The following is a 25,794-nucleotide window of genomic DNA, read 5'->3' as shown; positions in this document are numbered from 1 at the left end:
AAGGAAAGAAAGGAGGAGGAAGGTTGAAACTTTTACAAATTCTTATTCAATAATAATTAAAACTGTCTTTAATAAATCAATATCTTTATTTAAATATTTTTATTGGATAATTTTAATATTTTAAATTAAATTTAATTATATTTTATTCCATGGTATACCATATAAGCTTTTTATTTTTTTTGGGTAGAAACCATATATGCTTTTGGTTAGCTAAACACGCTAACACAGAGACGAGACTAACCCTTCTTTGGCCCAGGGTCCATTGACTAACGGGAGCGGGAAATATGAAACCCTGGCCCCATTTATACCCCGCGATTTCTACACATTATTTACGAAGGAGCAATAATGCTATCACATTTATTGGAGATCACAATTTTTTGAGTAGAAAGCCAGCTGCTTGAGAATTGAATGTGGTGCCTTGGATCCTCCAGACGTGCTCTTTTTTTCGAAAGAAAAAGATAGTTGGCAACAAAATTTCACTCCAAAAAACTTCATTTTTTTTTAACCTTAATCCCAGTTCTGAAACAAAAGCTATTCCCTATCAATCTTTTCCAAACAAGATTAAATTGTCGTAAACCTCAATTTTCTTTTGGGCCTCACGACTCAATTAGCTCCGGTTCCATCACGACAGAACCACCGCACAAGACGGAGATTACAGTCAAGTCCACTTACATCACACTCTTTGATGATTAGGAGGTGTTCAATCCTCTCCACATTCTCTTTTCGTGTCTCTTCCCATACTTAATCTCATCAAATTATTTATTTTTTGTTTGATTTAATGGGGTAAGATTATTAACGGGTGGAATTAAACTAAATATATTACTTATTTAATTACTACCATAAAAAATATTATGACCTTTTTGTATTAAAAAGTATTTGAGTGATGATGATAAATATAAGACCATCAAATCAAATAAATAATTAAATGAACATATAAAGAAAGAGAGAGTTAGATCTGAATTTGACTGACTTAAAGAATTTGTATAGAAAGTAGAAAACGCTCTTTTATGAGCCGATGTTCTCCTATTTATCCTTCTAAATAATCTAATCCCAACAGAATTCAACAATGCAATGTATATCCGAGCAAACCTTGAGAACGGAAAACTACACATCACAAATTTATCAACCTTATCAAAATAGAAATCATCCGATAAACGCTGCCTGAATTTCTTCCAAAGTTTTTTCCTTGGTCTCAGGAACCCAAAGTTTGACAAAAGCAACCGCAAAGAAGGAGAAAACTGCATAAATGGCGAAAGTCCCTGTTCGCAACCAGGACATGTATTATATTCCAAGCCATGCGCGAAATCAGAGAGACGAAGGCAAGACGTTGACTGAATGAACTCACTGACCTGCACTGCTCCAATTTAAGAGCAAGTTGGCGGTCATGGTGATCCCCCACGCAGTGAACCAATTTAAAAATGTGGCCAAGCTTCCAGCAAGGCCCTTAATATCCGGTGGAAGTATCTGCATTTGAAAGCCCCATTTGATGAAATTTCACTATGTTCTTCTGTAAAAATTCCTTCTGGAAATCCACTCTTGAGCCTACATTTGATGTACAACACATGCATATGTTTGCATACCTCAGACATCAGAAGCCAGGGCAGCGGTCCCATGCCTAGAGAATAACCAACGCCCATAGCCTAAACAACAAAATGCAGAGAGTCATTGCTGATGGAAGAACCTGAAGCACGCACGCAGAGATATGTAAACCATGCCTGTATATGTATAAATTCATACCACAACCCCCCCCGGCACTGAGCATCCCCAGAACTTTTTGTAGGTCAGAATCGTTTGATATGACTCCCTGAAAGCAATCAAAACGATTTTGGATCAGTGCTAATCAAACTCGTGACATCAACTCGTGATTTCTGAATCACCAACCTCCATGAAGAATGCTGTAGAAATAACAACGAGGCTAAGTGTCATCAGAATGGATGATACCTGCGAAGAGTTTTCATATTTCTAATCAAACATAAATTTTGGTGGATATTTGATCTGTTGTAAGGTTTGTTTGCATAATATACTCACCGTCAGAAGCACCCTCCGCCCAGTTTTGTCCACCAGCCACACAGTGAACCCGGACATCACCACCTGCGCATCTAACTATTAGAAAAGTAATGTGAATTCATTAATTAGAAAACTGTTGAATATTAAGCTCAATACTTCAGAATACAGTTTTCGACCTGAATAACCCCAAATCCAAATGTAACACCATCACTGGACGTAATCCCTATTATACCATGGAAATGAAACTCACAGTCAGGAGATCATATAGATAACTCAGACGACAGGCAATTTTACGGTAAAGTGGTTCTTTACCTGCGGTTGCAAAGATCTTGCTAGAATAGAAGAAAACTCCCGTCATACCAGTTAATTGCTGAAGCACAAGCAATCCGACCCCTACCTGCAACAACTCTGATATTCTTCGGAACTAACCAAACAAGGAAAATAACAAGAGGAATGAGAAGGGATCAGACCGTTAAAGGAAACCAATATCTTCTTCTCTTAAGATCTGCTAACTGGACTGTTTCTGTTTTGTCGGTGGACGACAGTGATTCCTGTCCCAAGAACATAGTTCAGTATAGTGTCTTGTCTCGTTCCCAAGTTTATATTTAAAGTTTCTAACAAGACCGGGTTAACATGGCGGGTACTTGGATTTCTCGAGCTTCCATCGTAATATCAGCATGAGGTCCTCGAAGAACTTGTAACGAAGCCTCAAACTTTTCTTTCATCCCCATTCCGGCCTGGAAACCCCATGCAAGAGAAACTCAGACAGTGGTGACGTGAAGATGTAGCAGAATCAGTTGCATTTATGGCATTAAAATATTTTTCACGATGCATACCAACCATCTAGGAGATTCGGGAATGAACAATAACCCAGGTATTAAAATAGCACAAGGCAAACTTCCTGCACAGAATTGGATAAATGGTTCACTATATTTTTATTATTGTTGTTACTGAATTTGAGTTATCAATCATTTCAGGGGGAAAAAAAACATGGAAAACAGAAAAGTTAATTTGACCTTGGAGAAACGAGAATAATTAGGGACTTACCAAGAGCTGCTAACACTCTCCAGTTGACAAAAAGCCCCACCAGATAAGTTATCATTATTCCTATCTGAATTGAAAGCTAAAAGGGGGGAAAATAAACAGAGTTATGAAAATCGATCATTTGTCAACGAACAATTTTAAGACTCAATTCAAAGCAGCATGAAAATGGAATCAACCTGGTTCACAGATCCAAGGCTACCTCTCATGGTTCGAGGTGATACCTCTGCTATATAGACAGGTACCTAAGACATAAAAACTGTTTTAAAAAAGTGCTTTACCTTAATTAATCAATTTATCTGACATTCCGATTTATAAGTTGGAAAAAACTATAGAGAGCAGAGGAAGTGGACATGTACAAAAGTCGGGTTCGATAGATTACCACATAAGATATTATTCCGACACCAAAACCTTCCAACAGTCTCCCCAGGAATAGAAGCGATGATTCCTACAAATTCAGGGGCATTATATATCGTTAAAATGTAGGGAAGTTGCTAAGGGCATTAATAGCTTTGGTATTTGACCACTCAGCACTTACACCGGCCATAGAAATGGCTAGCCATCCTATGACATTTGGGATGGCAGCTATCATCAGGGACTGCATAGTCATATCGGCAAAGCCAAAACAACATTCATTAGTTTATAACGAGGACGACTTAAATTTCGGGATTCATATTTGTTATTAGGCGGATGATTTTCATTAAGGACGCGTATCTCATAGCTCTGAAACGTACAAAGATCTAGTGCTTCCAGAAATGAGAATGCTTTAACAACTCCTTGTGTGTACACTGTACACAAACCAATACTTAAAATTTTTACAAGTGGCCCATTCTTTTCTTCTTCTTGTTTTTTTTTTTTTCATTTTTCCAATCATAGCAACCAGAAAGTTATATAGAACAGTATAATACCCCCTTACGCCCATAGTAATCTGCTATTTGACCACTGGATGTTGCTCCCACCATGGCACCCACGTTCGACAGTGATCCAAATATAGAGAACTGATCCCATCATTATATTCATCTAGAGTGAATCAAGTAATTAAAGAAAAAGGACAAAAAATGGCGGCCAAAACACAGTCAAATAATTGAGAGAGAAGCGAATGATCAGACCCTTGAGATTGAGAGATTTAGATCTCTAATTATATTCACTTGAGTTGGAGAAGAATACGCGCACTGCACGGATATATTATGACAGAGATACGAGTCAGTCAATATTAAAAAAAAAAAAAAGCTTAAAGAGGGATCATGTACACGACGTCGTATTCAACGAGATGGGGGTATGAATGTGAAGCACCGTGATACCGAACTGGAAAGGACCCAACGCAACTATGAGGACGCAGACCAAAACAAAGAGAGAGCTTTCTCGAGCATTGGTTGATCCCAGGAATGGCTTCCTCACGCTCGCGCTGTTCTCCACATCGTTCCTCGAATTCATTGCTGCTTACGTCCCGGGATTTCACGGATGAGTCCGTCAGTCTTCATCAACAACAATAATAAAAAGATATATATATATATATATATATTGGATTCTTTGAGGTTGTAAAAAGGTAAAGAAAAGGATGTGAGATGCTTTATATAGGAGAAGCTTCAGGATTATGTGTTCCTCCATGAGTGAGCCAGCAAGGTGCCTACAAATGAGAGTGTCGGAGACTTGTCCGCGTCATCTGGGCGTGCGAGAAATAAGGCGATCCCGATCCCTTGATCGTGTCCTTTGCCCTGTTTAAGATGCTCGTCTTTTTCGAAAGATTAAGGACATGTTTCGTAATCTATTTTGTGGGACTGTTCTCCGGAGCCAAAAAATAAAAAAATAAAAAAATTATTTGATAACTGTTTTTAAAAAAATTTTGGAGATTAAAAAAATAAAAATATCTTTTAAGTGTTTTAAAATTATTATTCTAGAGGCAAAATAAAAAAATTATTTTTATTATTTTTATTTTCACAATATATTCTACAAAACATCATTTCTAAAAATAATAAAATAAAAATAATTTTAAATAGGCTCTGGCGTTCTTCTTTTCAGTCCAAATTAATTTAACACCCCAATCATATTTACATGGAACGTTGAACGTTCACAAATGAATGTTTTTTATAAGTAATAAATAATTAAATCATCAAAATCAATAGATATATTTTTTTAAAAAAATGCTCGTATTAAATGTTTGATATAATGATTTATTAATGACACAAATTGTTTCATATAATTGAAATCTCAAAAATTTAAAAACTTTGGAAAGAAGATAATATTGAGTACTTGATTTAATTTTAGAATGTTTTGGCAAAAAAAAAAAGATTTAATTTTAGAATGGAAAGTATTAATATAAATATAAAATAAAAAAATAAAAATCTAACTAAAATATTAACTTATATTAATAGTTTAAATTCTTTTTCACAAATTTACATTATTTATAGGACAATACTTTAAAAATTTAAGTGGCTGTTATTGGTTAGTGTTTAAATTTTTTTTTTTCTATTTTAACTTTCCCTATTTGAAGGATATCTATGTGCAAACAAAATTTTGTTTAATTATATTTAAAATAAATTAATTTGTAAGATAACATTAAATGAATTAACTGTATTGTTTATTAAGAGCGAAATCTTATACAGTAATTATAGTATTTGTAAACTTTGTCACACCTTGCAACTCTGAAAATTAGAATGATGTTAGTAAACATTAATAAATTACAATACACTAAGCTTTTTAATATTTAATAATATGCCTAGAACTCCAAATATTTTTTGACGCGACCTTAAACTAACGGCCTGTTTGACATTATAATCAATTTTGGGGTTCAAATAATCAATTTTTGGAGAAATTATCCAAACAGCAAAAAAAATTAATAATTAATTATTGAATCAGAATTATGTTTTAAAATAAACTTTGAGAAATTACTTGTATATTCAATTTTGCTATTGAATAATATATTTTATTTCTTAAATAAAGTTTAACAAATTTAATAATATTAAATATAATTTTATCAATAATTTAATTTTAAAAAACAATATCCTTTATGATAATTTATACCACTAAAATCATTTTTAATATCCAAATAGATTGCATTATAATATAATTAATTATATTAATAACTAATTTTTATAATTAATTATACTCAATTAAAATCCAAACAGATCCTAAGAAAATGCTCATGCTATAGCCTTTCTGAATAATCAGCAGCAGTCTCGAATTATTCAAGGAGCCTACCAATCTATTCATTTACAAACGTAGGCAATCCCGAAATGTAAAGGATGGGGAGAATGTTTATGGTTTTACAAACGAATTGACATTCTGTACATTTATCCCTTTATATTCTCTAATCCTCATAAATCTGCTGTGGAGAATGAGAAACTATAAAATCCACAGACTAACGCTTCTATGTTCATCATGATTAGTCAGCAACAATGCTCAAAGGATCAAGATAAAAATCGATTATCTGCAATTAATAATCTCAACTGACTGCTTTGTTTATTTGCGAAGAAAGAAACTTCTACATGTGTTTTGAATTCAGATCCAACTCAGCTCGTGCATGCAGTGAAAAAGAAAATGACACATCAACCAATACATAGGAATATAAATAGAATTGATAAAACAACAGAAGATATTTGGTATAATGGTCTGTTGAAACAAGTGCGCTTGGAACAAGATCATCTAAAGGATGACTGAATTTCTTCCAAAGTTCTCCCCTTGGTCTCAGGGACCCAAATTGCTACAAAAACAATGGTAAAGGCCCCTACTACCGCATAGATCGTGAATGTTCCTGCGGACAGTCAAAATTCATCATTGTATTGATAGGCACACATGTCACGACACGACATGCAAGAATGTGTTTAACGGGTTAGTGGTATTGGGTGGCCTACTGGCGGGGACCATGCAAAGAGCAAATCATGTGGGTCCAATTAAAATTATATCTTGTTGGCTAAAAATTTGGTAAATTCATATTCAAGCTATGCAAGTAACATTAGAAAAATAATCTGTATGTTATTCCATTCCATTAATGATTCCCTCTTTTATCTCATGGAACTTTCAAACAATGGTATGGCTCTTTTCGTTTCACCCCATGCATCCATTTCTTTCCATTATCTCATGAACTCCCAAACATAAAGGTATTATGATGATTTATGCGTATAAATGCAATGGTCATCATAGTTTTCACAATGCCACTTGCAGGTCCTAGGTGAACTAAGGTGAGTGAGAGAGAGAGAGAGAGAGAGAGACCTCCACTGCTCCAAGATAAAAGCAAGTTTGCAGTCATTGTGATCCCCCAAGAAGTAAACCAATTCAACAAGGTGGCTCCACTGCCAGCTAGGCCTTTTATATTCACTGGAAGTATCTGAAAATGACGATTTAGAAAAAAGTGAGTGACTCCCAGCGTATCCAGTAAACAATTATACCTGTGACCCATATTTCTAAGGGTTTGCGAGACGCATAGTGCCTTAAGAAACAAGAATACATAAGGAAACCCAAAAGCATTTTCTGAATAAGGAATTAACGACTTGATTCTCCTTGCCCTTATTTAATCTGAATAGTGAAATACAAGCTTTGAATACCTCAGCCATTATAAGCCAAGGAATTGGTCCAAGCCCTATAGAGAAGCCAGCCACCATTGCCTAGAGAAAAACAGTTGATTCAACTGATGAGTACTCAAGATACTTCAAAGAATAAAAAGGACATCAAACATATCCCAACTCCCAAGAAACATACCACAAGCCCAACCACCGAGATTATTTCCCAAATGCTGTATAGATTAGACCCCTCTGATACGACAGCCTGTATTAATAAAGATAAAACAAATTATAAATAAAGCAGAGCTCCTTACAGTACACCAAGCTAGTGCCGTTACCAAGTGCCAACCTCCAAATAGAATGCTATAGCAACAAGGATGAGGCTAAATGTCATTAAAGAGGAGGATATCTGCAGAAGCAATAACAGATTTCAGAATTTTCAAATTCCATGTTCATCGTCTAAAACATTACGTGTCAATAAGTTTTTTAGAAATTTGATTTGTCCTTGATACATACTATTAAGAGAGCCCTCCGGCCAGTTTTGTCCGCCAACCAAGCTGCGATTGCAGTCACCAAAACCTGGAAAAGATAGTTGTTAAAGAGAGCGAATTTACTATCTTGATATTCACATGAATTTTATGGCATAATGGCGAACCTGAACAGCTCCAAGACCAACTGTAGCAGTCTTGCTGGATGAAATTCCTGGCACAAGAAGGAAGTCAAATTTCAGAAAGAGCACTTTGGAGCTACCACAACTGTCATCTAATGTTAGAAATTAGTTTTTCACCACTTAGAGCTGAAAATTAACAAATAAGAAATTTAAATAATACAGGGGAACCAACCACCATCTTTACACAGGCTCAATCAGCAACGCAGCCAAAATCCAGAGTCAATAAATTTTTAAACACATCACTATGACATGAAAAGAACCACAAAAGTCATGGGAGGACAACAGGAACTGGAGATTATGCCAATTTGTAGTACAAGTCAACAAATATCTCATCTAAAACCATGTTGTAGCATGTCAAATGTATGAATTTCGAGGATTCTTAACTCCTCTTCATCCTGAAAAAACATTTAACATATGTCCCAATCCTCCCATTCCCCAATATCTGAATCCCCACCCCTTTTTATAAAAAATATATAAAAATGAACAAGAAAATTATATGAAAAATAAAATCAACAGCTGACAGCTGATTAGCAAGTCTAACCTGCATTTGAAAAGATGGTACTTGAATAGAACAAAACTCCATTAATACCACTCAATTGCTGGAGGACAAGTAATCCAATTCCTATCTGCAGTCACTTTATTACCCTAAAGTTTAGGTTTCTCAAACTCTCATGTGAATAAATAATAATATATCAAACTAGGAAACAGATGGAGACCGCAATTAAGATGAATTATAGCATACCATCAAAGGAAACCAGTATCTTTTTCTCTTGAGATCTGCAAATCGAATTGTAACTCTTTTTCCTGTTGATGCCACAGATCGCTGAGAAAGAGAATTCGGCTTAGCAAAAAATGGCTCTCAGTGCAGGTTATAGACACCAAATCACACCTCGCCTACACTTATCATCATGCATCATAGCATTTCATCAACGTTGTTTTGCTATTTTAGGTGGCAGAATGAGCAAAATACCTTGATTTCGTGCACTTCAACAGAGATATCAGTGTCAAATCCCCGTAAAACTTGCAAGGAAGTCTCAAACTCTTCTGTCATCCCCATCTTGGCCTGGTTTTGCCAAATCCCCCCAAAAAAAAAAACAACGAAAAGAAAAAACCGGGAAGAAAATAGAGAAAGATATAAATCAGCTATAGCAAAGGTACAGAAATTCAATCAGCACCAAGTTAAATGGCAGATGATTCATACCAGCCATCTGGGAGATTCTGGTATAAAGAATAGCCCAGGAATTAGCACCGTACATGGTAGAATTCCTGCAAAAGGAAGGAACATACTAAGAGAATGTCCTTGAAATAATAATGATATCAACTAAACAAAATGTTTTAAAGCACCTATCTCAAAATATTCTGTCAACTGTTTGATGTCAGATATGCATGCAACTTCGAAACATTCAAAACAGTCTGCATGATTTAATAATAAGGAATTTACCTAGAACTGCAAGCAACCTCCAGTTCACAAAAAGGCCGAACAGATAAGCCAGCAGTATTCCAATTGTGACGGAGAGCTGAGCAAACAGAAGACAAATATTAAAAATAGATAGAATAATGGAGCAGATTAAGGTGGGATTAAGGAGCAACATTAAGCAGCCTACCTGGTTAACTGATCCAAGGCTACCTCTCATGTTTTGAGGTGATATCTCAGCAATATAAACAGGTACCTTGAGAAAAGAAAGACAACTATTTCCATTCAGAATTTTTCCTATGGATCCCAGCATATAAGAAAAGAAAACAGGGCTATCAAGGTTATTACCACGTAAGAAATTATCCCAACGCCAAATCCTTCCAATAACCGCCCCATGAATAAAAAAGATGAGTCCTATATAGAATCAGCAATCAAAATATAAGGTTATAAACTAAGATAAAGAAGGAATAGGGTATCAAATAAAAGTTCCCATATTATTGCTTACTTTCGCGAAAGAAATGGCAAGCCATCCTATTATGTTGGGGATTGCGGCAACCATTAGTGACTGCAATTCAAACACCGAGGTATCACACATCGCAGTCGTAGATAGCCTTGCAAGAGTAAATAAACACAAAAATCATAGTTACCCCTTTACGCCCAATGTACTCTGACATTTGACCGCTGGTTATTGCTCCCACCATCGCACCCACGTTTGATAAAGACCCAAACAGAGAAAACTGTAATCGATAATATATTCGGCCAAAGAATTATTATTATCAACATGAAATTTGGAACATCATTCAATTAAATACATAAACAAATGCAGCCAAACCTCCGAGACGGAGAGGTTCAGATCGCTGATTATGCTCTCTTGAGTAGGAGAAGAGTACCCACACTGAAAAAACCATATAATCACAGAAGGAGGGGGGGTCGCTAATAGCTTTCAATGATTATCAAGACGAAATATAATAAGATTGGATACAGATAAAGCACCGTAAAACCGAATTGAATAGGACCCAAGGCGGCGACGAGGACGCAGAAGAGAACGGAGACAGACCCATCTCGTATGACCTGAGCTGAGGAGCCCATGATGCTGGACTGCCTCGAGCCCATCCTGTACCAGCTTCCAGTTTGAAGGAAGGGCTTCCTAAGATCCCTCCCATCCTCATTATCGTCTCTGAAGCTCATCACGGCAATCTCAGAACCTCAAGCGAAGTCGAAGTTGTGGATTGAACTTGAATGATAATTTTCCAGAGATCCAAGTGGGTGAGTGATAGATAACTGTAATTCTGCCGAAGTTCCGAAGTTTTGAGGGGACGGGAAGACAGCGATATATAAGTGTGAATTGATCTTTTGTACTTCCCAAGGATTTCAGTAATAATTCTACCAAGTACAGCTCGCCGTCAAAATTGTGTCAGACTGGATTTCATGACAGTACTTTCCCCCCTATTTTTCGTTATCGTTTCCGCCATTCATTGTTGTTCTGTCAATACTCTATTATTGTGCTAGGATTTATCTTACCGCAATAATTTTTGACGTGGATGTTTGCTTCTTGATTTATGTACTATTGATTGAGGATTTAACATGCTTTTTCTGGACAAAGAATTTGGATGCGACTTTGAAAACTGAATCCAGCAAACAATATCATTAGAATATTTGAGAGTTTGAAACGTGCAGATGATGGAATCCGAATTTTATTAAGCTGGAGAAAATAGATGGATATGTAAAAAAAATTAAAATTGCTCATGTTACTTATGATCTTGCTCTGAGTCCGTCTAACTTATCTAATGAATAACTTTAAAAGATCGAAATCTAAATTTTGTGATAGGGGGTGGCTGTGTTCACCATCCAGTGGAGTCGGTGCCCGCCGCCAGGTGCTTTGAGACGATGAAAGATGTTTGTCAGATGGATTCGCTACGTGGCGCATTTTCTGGATTATGGAACAGAAAATCGCCTTAAAAAACCATAATGTGAAGCCGGGTAAAACAATAATTTACTAACCTCCATTGGTATCTTTTGTTTTTTTTTTTATTTTTGTCAAAAATATTTAAGTGAGATTTAAATTATCTATCAACAAAATCTTTACATCCACAATAAAATTTATAAATTATGGATCAAGTTCTTGCACTGACCTCTCAAGGCATTCACTTCTTTCCCAATAATTGTTCTCTTTGATTGCAATTCTTTGATCTTCTTTTATTTCGCTTGTAATAGATCCCGAGGTCAATAACATCCTACAAAAAAATCCACATGATTATCATAATCACGAAAAATGCTTGAACGAAAGTAAGCAGGTGTGATTTGGCAAAATAAAAAAACAGGCGTGTAGTGATCTCAAATATGAGGAAGCAGTTGTCGTTGATTCAGACGTTCAATGCAATGCGATCGGGTTGCCGGTGTTTTGATAAAAATAAGAGAAAATTTCATCCAAATATCAAATAGTAGACTTATTTTAAAAATAAGTTTCCCAAATTTATTAAAATACTTCCAATTTTTTAGAGCTTGGTTGCAATTAAACCCTCATAAATGACACGTATAACTCTTAACACACTCCCCTGACCCGCACTAACTGATGTCTGTAATTGAAGAGGTGAGCACCTTTTGACGATTCGTCAATGATAGTTGATAATCCGATTTTAAAAAGAATAATACACAGTATTAATCTCAATAGAGGCACACATATTTAATTTGTTTATGTTTATTTATAATTAAGAAATAAATTAATTAAAATTAGATATAATTCAGTCTTTCAGAAATTAAAAATCAGGATTAAAATTGAAATTATGAAATTTAAAAATCAAGATGAAACACTCACCCATTTTTATCACAAGAGAAACCGTGTATATTTTATTATTTTCTTATAAATAAAATTACAAAACTTAATAAGTATTTATTAATTTTTTCCTAAAATTACCTCTTACAAATTCTATACAGCGTAGTCTTCAATTGTAAATTATTTCTCGCAAAAACTGCTGCTTTCGTAAATTATTTTGGAAAGCATCTTATTAGTAATTTCAGGTTTTTTTACTTGAGGGGGTGCCTCCTGATCTTTTTCTTTTTAACTTTTACAATCTTATCATATTTACTACTCTTTTTTTCAGACAAATTCTTTTAAGTGTCCCTTGCACATCTATCATTTCCTCAAACATCCCTTTATATTTTTTCTCTGTCCAAGAATTCTGGTTAAATTTGTGCAAATCAGTCACTTTAGACTTCCTTTTTTCTTTGGTTTTTTTTCCTTCACCATTATGTACTTTGATAAAAATTAACCAAACCTGCTCCATTTGAAATGGAAGAAGAAATTTCACTCAAAAATTTAAAAAGCGATGGCATTATTTGAATAAATATTGCAAACTTAACAAAACTGGCAACAACTTCCTATGTTGTACCTTTAGATCGTCCTCCAATGCCGTCATTAATGTACCACCACACGTGCTTGATTCTTCTTTCACTTCACCAGCAACGACCACCACTAATGCTGACATTAACCAGGACGTAGTGACCTTCAATAGGTATGCGATCGATTGCGTGCTTGAAGATTGTTTGCATTTCACTTTGTTTGCTTTGCAATTCTAATAAGAGGAAAATGATCATTACGCGGGTCTCGTTTGATGTCAAAAAAGGATCCAAATCCTTATCTGCAAATAAATTTTTTTGAGGTTATTTTGGGTAATTTTTCCTTAATTATTTTTGTTTTCAGTTCTTTTACAGCATCCGTGCTTCTCTCCCGTAACCCTAGAAACAGCCCTAATTCTCAGAATGGGGAGACTAACTCGATCCCAAACCAAAATCATTTCTAATTCGGAGCTTCAGTCTGAGGATCGTCAGTCTACAACCACGACCGCTACTCCTTCATTACACCCTCCTCCACCAAATTCTTCCAAAATCTCATTTCGGGCTCGAAAAATTCGAAGAGTCACATCCGATGCAGATGATCACAAACTTCCCCAGATTGCCGACGCAGAAGCGTCCAAGGCTTCACTCTCAGAAGCCAATGCTATCATTTCGGAGAAGGGAACCCCATCTGCATCTCCCTCCGTTTTGCCCATGATAGTTAAGCCGTTGACGTTGGAAGGCGAAATCGATCTCGCTCTCCAGCATTTGCGCTTGTCTGATTCCCTCTTAGCGTCTTGTATTGACTCTTTTCGCCCTCCCGAGTTCCCTACTCATCGCCCAGCATTTCTATCTCTCACAAAAAGCATTGTTTGCCAGCAACTTTCTAACCAGGCCGCCAAATCGATCCACACCCGTTTCGTCTCACTCTGTGGAGGCGAGGCTTCAGTTCTTCCTGAGACAGTGCTCGGACTGTCGGTACAGCAACTTCGAGAAGTTGGAATCTCTGGACAGAAAGCAGGTTACCTTCATGATCTGGCAAGCAAATACAAGGAAGGTTTACTATCAGATTCTTCGATACTTGAAATGGATGACGAAACCCTGTTTAATAAGCTTACTATGGTGAAGGGGATTGGGCCTTGGTCAGTGCATATGTTCATGATCTTCACACTTCACAGACCGGACGTTCTTCCTGTAGGGGATCTGATTGTTAAAAGAGGCGTGGAGCGATTGTATGGCCTTAAAGCATTGCCAAAGCCTTTGCAAATGGAGAAGTTATGCGAGAAGTGGAGGCCATATAGGTCTGTTGGGTCTTGGTATATGTATAGGCTCATGGAAGCAAAGGAGGTTTTGCCGACATTGCCAGCTGTAGAAGTAGCGTCGACATTGGCGGGTGATACTGTGCCAGAGCAGCAACAAATGGAATAGCCTCACCAATGTTACCCTTCAATGGAATTGCAAGCCTGGAATTTTGTGCTTTTGTCAATCTTCATCTTCAACTAGATGGTGAATTTGTGTTTGGTTTGCTATTAAATTATCATAGAAGTTTGATTTAACATCCAGTGACCCCTCATTTATAAAGTTCGATTGGACTTCTCAATTCCTGTTATAATTAGCAAGTGCGGGTATAGTTATATTTATTTGAAAGGAAAAGGGAATGTTTATTGATGTTGCGTCTCGTAGGTGTCTTATTGGAAATGTACAGGGATTTACGTGATTGATGAAAGAAAGGGCACTGCTGGATTCGACTCTTCTGTGAGATTTCTGTATTTTGGATGGCTGGTCATCGTCATGCAGGGTTTATTGCGGTAAGTTTGGAAATGATAGAGGTCCTATCAGAAGGAATGATTTGGGCTTGTTATTATCTCAAGTGCCTCAAACACTGTTGATTTTTTAATGTGTGAGGTAGCCAATAGAGATCTCATGCTTTCTGGGTGTGGGTGTCCTAGTCCTTACCATGAATGGATATGGGAGGGTGAAAATCTTCTTATTCTGGCTTTGGTTATCAGAATAAAGCCAATCGAATAAAACTATAATAAAAGCATATTAGCCACCAACTTAATCCCATTGTGATCACTTACTCGAGGGCGATCTAGTGCACATCAGGCACGATTGAATTGCAGGTGCTCCAGTTATGGAAGTTCAACATTATTTCATGCCTCTGTCCTCGATAAACCAGCAAGAGGATCGGCTTGGGAGGTCCTGGCCACCTGGGTGAGGAATGATAATGGCTAATGCTTTGCTCTCTCCCACTCGATGGCAGTATTTATAACGTTCGTACTTTTTTAATTACCCAGTATCTAATTATCATCAATCTAGATTTAAGCTATGCCTGGGCTTAAAAAAAAAAAGAAGGGAAAATTGCTAGTATGTCTCAGATCAAGTTCTGTCCCAATAAAGGATTTACTAGCATTTTCCCGAGAAAGAATTATTGTTTTATACAATTTTTTTATTTACAAATTTCGAATGTAGGCCTTTTTGGCCGTGCCCGATCATAGTTGCTTGATGGGGTTTGATTTTACTAATTCTATTTATTTTGTAAATAGGCTAATACATTGCACACAATTTTTAAAATGATTCAAAATGTACAGCTTTAGATTTAATATTGGACTCTGCAATTTTTTTTCATGTTTAGGAAAGGTGTTAATCAGGAATCAGTGTGGGCTAGTGGGGGTTTATGGTAGAGTCGGTAATAATTTGCCTAAAAAAATTTAGACTTGAACTTCAAACAGATATTTTTGGTTAAAATAGGCCTGAAAAAATTTATGCAAGGATAAAAAAATTTATTTTTAAAAATATATAAATATTAATTAATTCTTTAAGTTTTATCTCACTTTATGTTAAAATATTATATATGTTAATCTTATATATTGTTTAAGTATCAAAAAAATATATTTTATAAAATAAAATAATTAATTTTAAAGTAAAAAAATTAATTAAAAATAATTTAAAAAATAAATTTAGGGTATTCAAAGTGTTTGAAACTTACAAGAATTCAGGTTGGTTTTGCTATTTTGGTTCATTCGGGTTGAGCTTATTCGAATTTTTAACTCTAGTTTATGGCTAAAGCAAAATCAATATAGTATGGGTTTTTAACTTTTAACCCTAATCACATGGAGTAATGACTAACTTAAAATCTTAAGAGAATTTTAATTAAAGATCTAGGAAGAAGTTTAATTTTAAGTGGGTCAAAAAATATTTTAAAATTTTAGTTTAGTTAAGGGAAGAAAAGTTAAAAGAATTTGGATAGTGAAAATATCAAAATACTTTTCACATGTTATGCAGAATTATTAATTATTAATTTTCTTATTACACTTGTTAATTTATTAATATCACTTGTAAATAACATTCGTTTGTCAAACAATTAATAAGACTGGTTATTAATTTGTTAACTTTACTTGTTAATTTATTAATATCAGTTGTAAATTACAAAAATTTTCAATAATTGACAATTGGTGTTAGTAAATTATAAGATCTGTCAGAAATTTACAACTGATATTAGTCAATTAATAAGTAAAGTTAGCAATTTAACAATTAATGTTGTTATTTATGATTGAAAAACTTATATTGCAAATCTTATATAATTATTGACATGTCAACTCATGTAATTTATAATTGATATTCATAAACCAATAAGTGGAGTAATAAAATTAATAAATAATTTTGTATAATATGTAAAGGGTATTTTGATTTTTTTTATCATCAAAATTTTTTTAACTTTTATTCTCTGAACTGAACTAAAATTTTAGAGTATTTTTAAACTCATGAAATTAAGTCTCTTTTCAAATCTTTAATTAAAATTCTCTCTAAAATCTAAACCCCCTAAATATTAAGGGCAAGTGAAGAATATGAGCGATATGAAGAGTCTAAATTTTGCCGAGGCAGTGGACGCCTGGTTATTTCAGTTGTAGCACCGTCTTTTTCAATTTAGAAAGAAGTTTCGGATTTGAACCTGACATTAAAATGTTTGCGTGCTTATGAAACCCCCCCCCCCCAATACGCCCCTCAAGGGTGCCGGATTAGAGATGATTTTTTTTTTTTAAAAAAAAGAAATCTGTCGGTATGAAAATAATATCCCAAACTTCCTTGATTCTCCATCATTGAACTTGATGGCTCCTGCCACTTAACTTATGAAGTGCCAAAGAAGTAGCTGGATTTGTCGTTTTTTGTGACAATCTATTGGCAAGCTTGGAAGTATTGAAGTCACATTAGATTATTAAGATAAAATAAATAATAATAATAAAAATAAAAATAAAATAATTAAAAAAAATGAGTGAGCACGTTCATGAAAAAAATAATTTAATTTATTAAATTAAAAATTATAATTTATAAAATTTTTAAAATATATAATAATTTTTATATTTATAATATATATTAATAAATTTTATCATATTTACTATCAGAAGGAAGGTGATTGAATTTATTTTGTTTTAATTTTTTAATTCATTTCATTAAATTTTAGTGGATAAACGTGACCTAAACGAAGCAGGGATACCAAAAGTACGGTTGATGAGACTTGGCGGGCTGTCATGTAGGCCATGAATAGTTGGGTCAGCTGGGCTCAACCTTGCGTGAGTCGTGCAGAGTGTGGGCCCGGGGGAATTTAGGTTAAGGCACGTGCTTGTCAGCCTTGTTCGTTTAGGAAAGGCAATACTAATCTGAAGTGAAGGATGGTTCTCGATGACTGTGACTGGGGCCATGAATCGTAAAAGAGAGAACCCAAAAAGAAAAAGCAAAGGGCAAGACCGTCTGCAACTGGCAAGGAAAAGACAACGAGTGGTACCATGTTCACAGGCAGCATCCACTTCACGGCATTCTAACCACACATTCTTAAACATCCGCTATCCGACAATGGAAGCGCTACGCGACAATAAACTCACAGGGACCACTTCCCTCCAGGTTCTCAAGATCATTTTTTCCTCGGAACAAATATGCAAGTGTCACCATTAACTTGGCTCCTATCCCTAACATCGTATTTAAATATCAAATGTGAGGATTTTGATGTTCTTTGAACCGTGGAGCATACATTAGCCCAAGTAAGCCCTGAAACTAACGGTGGAGTCACGTCTAGGTGATGAAGAAATTACATGTCATCAACATGGAATTTTAGATTCTGCGTCTCATTCCTGCCAAGTTTTGTGCCGCAATTTTTAAATATTAAACTCATTTAACTTTTTCTCTAAATTCGTCTAAAATTTTCAACCTTTTTAGAGTTAAAGTTCGGTAATAAAATAAATTTATATAAATAATTTTAAAAAAAAAATTACCCCCCAATCCACGGTCCTATCTTCCAATGCCCCCCCAATATCTGTTGAATTAATTGATTTTTTTAAAAAAGCTTATAATCATGTGATTAAGATTTTTAAAAATTTTCTAGTTTGCTGTAACGAAGGAAATTTTGATACTCCGGGCTGTGTCCTGGTTTTTTTTGTACTATACTATATTTAAGTCAAAAGTTCAAATGTCTTTATTTTGAACGGGTTATTGTTATACTATACTTTGTGCTTCTCATTTCATTGGGATGCACAGATACTAAAAATAGGAGACTTACATTTAAAAATAGAAATTGACTGTTGAAATCAGAGTGTTAGACATTAAGACATGGAATGAAATCAACGAAAGAGAGACGAATAATATTTGAATATTTAGCAATTAACAAGAGATTACCAGAAAATTCAAGCTTTAAAAAAACATCATTGTCCGTCCTTTATTTCAATTTTCAATAACCCATCTAATAAATATAATCTTTTCAGATTTTTTACCAGAAATCTTTTTAGATTATTAAATTATTATAAAATATTTGCTTTTAATGTTATAACGAAGCAATGATTTTGGTGAACGCTGGAGAGAGATTTTAGAATAAATGCTTCTAGTAAAGGGAGAAAGCGCGCGCAATTGGATGAGGTGCTTCAATGTTCAATTGATTCATTCAGTTTCAGTGATTCGGAGGAAATCGGAAAAAATGAAAATAAAATTAAGCTCGAAACGTTGCATATAGTTAATTTCGGATCGGGGGACCAAGTTATTATGAAAAGAGTGAGACTTAGGTTTTAAAATATTAAATTAATAATAGCTAAATTTTTGACAACTTTGTTTAAAAAATAATTTAAAAATATCAACTCACACAATTATAAATTTAAAAATTTTTAATTGCCAATTAGTATTTAAAAATCAGACGTAACTCTTTATTCTTTCATTTGAAATTATAAGACAACGTCAGACAATTTGACAATAATAGATGATGGAATATGAGATAATAATTAATCAAGATAATTAAAATTTATCTAATATATTAAGATTATTCATCACGGGTATTTATTCATTAGAATCAAAATTTATTATTTATTTTATTATTATTTAGATATTAGTATTTTTAAGATTATATTTATATTTAAAAGTTGGGATTTTAGTTTAAATTATTATTATTATTTTATTATTTATAGAGCCTTATAAATAGAGTTAAATCTTTTATTTGTATTCAGCCTTTGAGTATTATTGAATAAAAGTTTTTGACATTTTTAACCTTTTCTCTCCCTTCTCCTTCTCCTTTCTCTGTTTCCCTCTCCCCTTCTCATTTCACATTAATAAATTTTATTAATGAGATTTTTTTAATATTATTTTTTAAGTAAAAAAATTGAAATGATATTATAATATTCTCTCTCTCTATTTTTTATTCTGAGTTAGAAAAATTTCTACTTTTGATCTGTTTTTCTATAAACAAAGTCACAAATATTAATAAGCATTTATTATAATTTTCTAAATTACCCTCACAATTTACATTGAAAAGAAACAACTAATTCATACTTATACTGATTTACACATGGTATTTTAGTCCAACTATTTTATTTTTAAACACAATTATTATAATTAATTAATTTTTCTTAAATTATGTGATATAATTTTTTTATATGTAAAAAAAAGAATGTAATGATTAAGTGTGTAGGGAGACTTTTAAAAGTTTATTGCTTTTTTAAATAAATTTATGAAGTATCATTATTCACTTAAGTTTATTGTTTTTCTTTATTGATTTATGTAATTTTGTCTTGAATTGTTTTATAATTTGAGACAGGGAAGTAGATTGTAACAAAAAATTTTGTCTGTAATTATTTGAATTAATTTTTACAATTTACTTTTAAAAATTTTTATTGAGAATTTAATTATTATTGATTCAATATTATAAGACTTAAGACATAACTATTATGCTGAAAATCATTTTAGAGGGCCTTTTGTGTTAATTGGTCAAGTTGGTGGAGTTTCGTCCTTGGTTTTCTCTCGTCCAAGAATGATGCCTTCAGAACCGTATCCAGCGAAAATCACATGATATATTTGATGGGACAAATCACGGCGAGCCGAGATTGGACTCAGATTTCAAACATCAACGATGCGTTGAATTTCAATTCAAGAGACTTTCATGATATCGAACCTTTACTTCCTAATTCCTGCGAGAAAATGCCATCCGAGTTCCTAATGGCGTGGAAAATTTACATAATATTTACATTCTTCTCATATCTGGTAGGCCCTATAACAATTGTTCTGGAGGAGTCGGTAAACTGAACAAAAAATGTGCAAAATATTCCAATTTCTTAGGACCATGAATTTACGAAAGCAACAATACGATACAGTAACGGTTGCTGGATACGGAATGATCTCACATTTATTTCACAAACCCATTCGCGAAAAAGGAATGCTCGAGCAGTAAGTTATTAATGACGACTCGGTAAAATGTTTTACGCCCTTAAACATCATATTCCATTACGATAAATAGTAGTAATAATAGAAGATTAATGTGTAAAGTAATGGGTAATATATTCCATCTTGTAATTATTAATTTAGAAGAATTTATAGGATTAATTTTTGGGAAGAGGGACAGAGGCGGGAGGGGGCAAATCTGTAGGGTCGGAATGAGTTTGGTGAAAGGGACACCGTTTCCTTCGCAAAGTCCCTTCCCCTCCTCCCTTTGCTTTCTTGATTATTAAAAGTCCTTCCACATAGCAGGAATCTCTATGAGTGAGGGAGAGAGGGAGAGGGAAAAAGGATGCATTCCCTCTTATCTCGTTTATAAATTATATTTTAAAAAATTTATTTAATCTCATTTATAAGTTATAATATTACTTTTTAAGTAATATTTAAAATATATTTTTAAAATTATTCTTTATGAGAGAAAAAAAAATTTGATATTACTTTTTAAATTTGTTATATAAGAGTATATTTAGAATTTTAAACACTTTTATTTCTTATACTTGTTTTGCATTGATATTAATGAGATAAAGAGGATCGGAGGAATATATATGTACCGTCAAATTTGTTTATATATAACTCTTGCAAGAATTAAAGATCACAAATTTTAAATTAGAATATAATAATAATAATATTTTATTAAAAATACATAACATCAATTAAGTAATTTATAACTGTCATATGAGTAATTTATAATCATCATTTCAATTTTTTAATGATAATTTTATATATTTAATAATTAAATTGATCACAAGTGATATAGTTACTTCATCAGTGACAACTATCATTTTAACATTTTATAACTATAACTTTACATATTTAATAGTTAAATCGATTATGTGTTATTAATAAAGTTCAACACTAATTGTTTGCAACTATCTCATTAGTAATCTGCAACTATCACTTTAATATTTTTTATAATTGTATCTTCACATCTCTAATAATTAAATTGATCATGCATTACTAATAAATTTTAACACTAATTATTTACAATTATTTTATCAAAAATTTACAAATATTATTTTAATATTTTACAATTATAACTTCACATGTTCAATAATAAAACTAACCTTGCATTACAAGTAAGGACAATATTATTTTTGCACCCTAATTTTAAATTACACTTAAATTTTAAGAGATGTGGTTTTGGTTTTTAAATTTCATGAGGTTTATTTGTAAATAAATATGCTCCATGAGACCTATATATAATGTTTGCTATACATAATATTAAATGATACATTTGTCCTTAAATTATAAGTCAAGAGCATTTGAAATCCAAAATTTATTTTTGATCCAATGTTCTTCTTCATCATTTCAAAATAGTATAATATAAATTTTCCATTAATAAATATTAACTTTATTATTAGTTAATAAAAATATTAATTTTTTAGTCGTTTTTTATAATATTTAAAGTTATTTTTTATAATGTTTTTATTAATAATCGGTCAAAATTAATACTTATTAACTATAGAATAATATCATCATTTTGAAACGTTAAAAGGAAATATTATCCTTCTAATTTAAAAACAAATTTTCCGTGTAACCATGTAGATGTTAGATATACGTATCAATTATCAAACGTCCTCTCCTATGGAGAAGAAAATAGTAAATCATGACCCCGTGGAGTTACAGCCCGAGGCAGAGAAAATATCCAACCGTTGTGGTTGATATAAAGCGTCCCTCGGATCTCTTCATTTTTTTTTCTTTATTTTCTTACAGTTTTTTTATCTTCATCATTTAAATTATTTTATTAAATTTTTTTAAATGATAAAATTAATGAATAGTGAGGATGGAAGAAATGAAAAAAAAATGAAAAGAAAAAAAGTGAAGAGAATCCTCTCCCCCCTTTCACTGGATCTAGCTTCTCTCTATTTTTTTTATTTTCTCTTTACTTTTCATCTCAATTATTAAATTTATTTTTTAATAATTGAGATTTGATACTTCATAAATTTATTATTAAAAAATAAAAATAAATATAATAATAATTTTATAAAATATTAAATTTCAATTATTAAAAAATAAATATAATAACTGAGGGAGAAAGTGAGAAAAAAAAAATAATGAAAAAAGAAAGAAGTGGGGAGAAGCTAACCCTCAGCCCCTGTTCTAGAACTTTGGTGTCGTGCACATGATGCATTCATTCCCCACAGCCACCGTGCATTTCCATGTTCCAACGAAATGCTCGTCACCACCAATGCCCAATCATCTTTTTTTTTTTTAATCGTCTTTTTTATTTTGCCCACCAATTCGAAAGTTGACTGTTCTCTTTCAACATCTTCAAATCTATATAGATTGATGCCTCTCTATTCAAAGCTGATAATACTTTAGTTGAATTCTTCTACACCACCACCATTACCACAAAAGAAACAAAATTCCTGGTTAATTTTCTTCTCTTTTTTTAAGATTAGTTTACCCGCCTCAATTTAAATTATTTTCTATAATTAATTTATACCAATGTCATGAACAAGAACAACCTGGAAAACCCATACTCCATTTCAAAATATTATTTTGCTTCAGGTCTGGTTTTGCTTCCAAATATATGTCACTACAATCTTAACAAGGTCGTATTAATTAATTTTTAACCATTTGATCCTCTGTTAAAAAAAAAATGATGACAAGACAGTGAAATGAAAACACGGGGCATGAAATTTAATTATTCGTGTTTGCAGCCCGAACCCACCTTAAATCCAGATTAAGCAGAGTCTAATAATATCATTATGGAATTTAAATAATTTAACAACTTTTCTTAATTTATGTGTATAACTTCAAAAATAAATATTTATTTTTGAAAAAAAGTTTAGGTGGTTAGTATTTGATAAGATCACTTGCATTATATTAAAGGTGCTTGTTTCAACTGATCAAAAGAATTAAATTAACTTATTTTAAGGTCTCTAATTTGAGTTTTAAGATATGCATCCATATTAAATAATTATGTTAAAAATTTCATAAGGCTATCATTAATAATAATAATGATTTTATACAGTAAAAGTTTAGATTCATTTTAGATAGAATGTGATAGTGCCCTCATTCTGCGGATACTGAGCATTGGGATAAAAATAAAAAGTCACTTACATCGTTGTCAAAGAGGATTTACACGTATATTTACATATACTACTCATCATGCAGAGTTTGACCATGGCCGTAAAATTCCAACTCCGGATAAATAATTGAAACATACAAAGCAAAACGTTAACGGCTTGAAGCATTCAATGGTTGTCAAAAAGGATTTACACGTATATTTACAATTTTTTAATTTAAATTGAGCCATCAATAGCTTCAATTAATAGTTTGGTCATCTGATTCAATTTAATTTTTAAATTATTGTTAAAGAAGCTTTCTTTTTAAGCTAAGAAATAAAGGTTGAGTTTAAAAGCTCCCTTTAAATAAGAATTTAGGTTTCAAAAATTAATATTTTTTGTAAAACTGGGCTTTTAGGCCTGATCCTAATAAATCCTAAAAAAAGGATTCAGGCTTGAATGGCTCTCTGAACCCTATTTTTTAAAAAATTAATTATTTTTCAAGTATTATGTTGTCAAGACAATTAATGTTGGTTTTTTTGTCATTTATTTTAACACAATATTGACAAATTTTTTATTAATTTCTTAAACATAATTACTTTGTAAGGTCTTGTTAACATCTAGAATTTTATATCATTTCATTATATTTTTCTTAGATTTTAATATATTTTGGTTCAATTATATATATTTTGGATTGCACAAATTAAGAAATGTGCATTTTGTTTTGAGTTTGCATACTTGCTTTAATTTGATATTTTTGAACCTAATTCGTGTTATTTTGGTTTAAAATTTGATTATATGCGTTTTTTGACTTTCATTTATGCTTTTGGAAGACTTTTAGATGAAAAAATCATATGCAAAAAGAATAAATTTTGTTAATTGTAAAAACAATTCAAAACTGTCAAAGTTGTTAAAAAGTCATGACTTTAGTTCGCGACTTTTCTCGCTATCAAAAAATGCTGCGTTTTATTTATCTAAATTGGTTGGATAGGAAGTATATATGTTGAGAGCTCAACCTAGAATGCATTCTACTCACTTTTAGACATATTTGGAGTTTGCTTGTATCAGGGTTTGGGCATTGAAAGTGCTTGAAGGAAGGAAATGAAATTTTGAAGTTGAAGCTCATTTTCTTTGGTTTTTTTTATCCCTCTTCCCTTTTCTATCTTGTAATCTAAAATAGATCCAATTATTTTGTATATTTGTAATTTGTGAATGATTATGAATAGCTAAACTCTTTATTTTAGAATTATTTGAAACCCTTGTATGGATTAACACTAAGTTTCTTCTCTTTTTGCAATTAATGACATATGTGTATTTATTTTACTCTTTTATTAATGCTTTGAAGTGATTGACCACCATTTAGATGTTGGGTTCATTTAATTGATGCTTGAAAGGGCTAAGTTGAATGTAAAATTTGAATAAAATAGTGTAAAAATTTGATATTTGCATGTTGAATAGATGGTTTTGCTAGTAAGATAGAGATATACTTATTAGCTCTGTATAGCCACATTAATGTTGGTATTTAAAATTAAGTTTTATTAATTATAATAAAATATTGGGCAATTAATCTAACTAAACACTTGTTCTGACTTGAGAGAGCTTGTCCGAGTTTTTTTAAAACTTTAAATTAACACTTATTTTTATTAAAAGCATTTATGAGATGAGGTAATTTTGGTGTTATGAAATACAAGGAGGATAAATAATTATAGGTCCCAAATTATGTTTGAAGTGTGTAAATCAATTACTTTTCTTTATTTACTAGTGTTAATTTAGCTTGCTAAATCAAACATCACCTACTTACGTTTTGACTCAACTTAATTCAATTTGCTTAATCTTTTTTTTTAATCACTATTTTTAAACAAATTTTTAAGGGAACAATGCTTTACTCTTACTTTATTACTTGTTACGACTCGTACACTTGCGGTGAGCAATAAGTCTATATCCTCATTTTGATTAATGTTGTACTTTATAATACATAAATTTTTGTATTTATCAGACTTCATAAAGTTAATTTAAATTAAAAATTTTTATTTTCATTTTAAAATTTAATAAAAATTTTATATCCGTATTTATATTTAT

General features: G+C 32.4%; 3 protein-coding genes across 8 annotated transcripts; 1 reads left to right on the top strand and 2 right to left on the bottom strand.

The window, feature by feature from the left end:
* Positions 1-934: 934 nt before the first annotated feature.
* On the bottom strand, positions 935-4,766 carry LOC129321472 (sugar transporter ERD6-like 6). Of its 6 annotated transcripts, none has more exons than XR_008596009.1 (18): positions 4,342-4,766; positions 4,158-4,220; positions 3,957-4,046; positions 3,587-3,646; positions 3,431-3,496; positions 3,228-3,293; positions 3,055-3,130; positions 2,844-2,908; positions 2,652-2,744; positions 2,478-2,558; positions 2,320-2,404; positions 2,184-2,230; positions 2,029-2,103; positions 1,882-1,941; positions 1,738-1,804; positions 1,581-1,640; positions 1,350-1,464; positions 935-1,259 (listed from the first exon to the last, which is right to left on the bottom strand). XR_008596009.1 is itself a non-coding variant. In XM_054967240.1 (16 exons), the coding sequence occupies exons 1-16, from the start codon at positions 4,480-4,482 to the stop codon at positions 1,582-1,584; spliced, it is 1,194 nt and encodes a 397-aa protein (XP_054823215.1). In that variant the 5' UTR covers positions 4,483-4,766; the 3' UTR covers positions 1,471-1,581. The 6 variants fall into 6 exon arrangements, 1 of the variants encoding a protein (XP_054823215.1); XR_008596010.1 differs by having other exon boundaries at positions 2,029-2,091; XR_008596012.1 differs by having other exon boundaries at positions 3,957-4,068; positions 4,304-4,477.
* Positions 4,767-6,457: 1,691 nt separating this feature from the next.
* On the bottom strand, positions 6,458-11,546 carry LOC129321471 (sugar transporter ERD6-like 6). The gene is made up of 18 exons (XM_054967239.1): positions 10,622-11,546; positions 10,461-10,523; positions 10,276-10,365; positions 10,134-10,193; positions 9,977-10,042; positions 9,819-9,884; positions 9,656-9,731; positions 9,416-9,480; positions 9,185-9,277; positions 8,957-9,037; positions 8,756-8,840; positions 8,200-8,246; positions 8,061-8,123; positions 7,894-7,953; positions 7,744-7,809; positions 7,590-7,649; positions 7,258-7,372; positions 6,458-6,799 (listed from the first exon to the last, which is right to left on the bottom strand). Exons 1-18 carry the CDS (start codon positions 10,814-10,816, stop codon positions 6,687-6,689), a joined length of 1,464 nt encoding a protein of 487 aa, XP_054823214.1. The 5' UTR covers positions 10,817-11,546; the 3' UTR covers positions 6,458-6,686.
* Positions 11,547-12,922: 1,376 nt separating this feature from the next.
* LOC129321473 (alkylbase DNA glycosidase-like protein mag2) lies at positions 12,923-14,720 on the top strand. The gene is made up of 2 exons (XM_054967241.1): positions 12,923-13,140; positions 13,329-14,720. The coding sequence occupies exon 2, from the start codon at positions 13,388-13,390 to the stop codon at positions 14,387-14,389; it is 1,002 nt and encodes a 333-aa protein (XP_054823216.1). The 5' UTR covers positions 12,923-13,140; positions 13,329-13,387; the 3' UTR covers positions 14,390-14,720.
* Positions 14,721-25,794: the final 11,074 nt, after the last annotated feature.

The sequence above is a fragment of the Prosopis cineraria genome, unplaced genomic scaffold (genome assembly GCF_029017545.1).
Source record: "Prosopis cineraria cultivar Desert tree isolate PC_DT_omini unplaced genomic scaffold, ASM2901754v1 PC10, whole genome shotgun sequence".
Classification (NCBI taxonomy): Eukaryota; Viridiplantae; Streptophyta; class Magnoliopsida; order Fabales; family Fabaceae; genus Prosopis; species Prosopis cineraria.
Note: the sequence above shows the minus strand (reverse complement) of the source record. Positions and strands in the feature narration are given on the sequence as shown.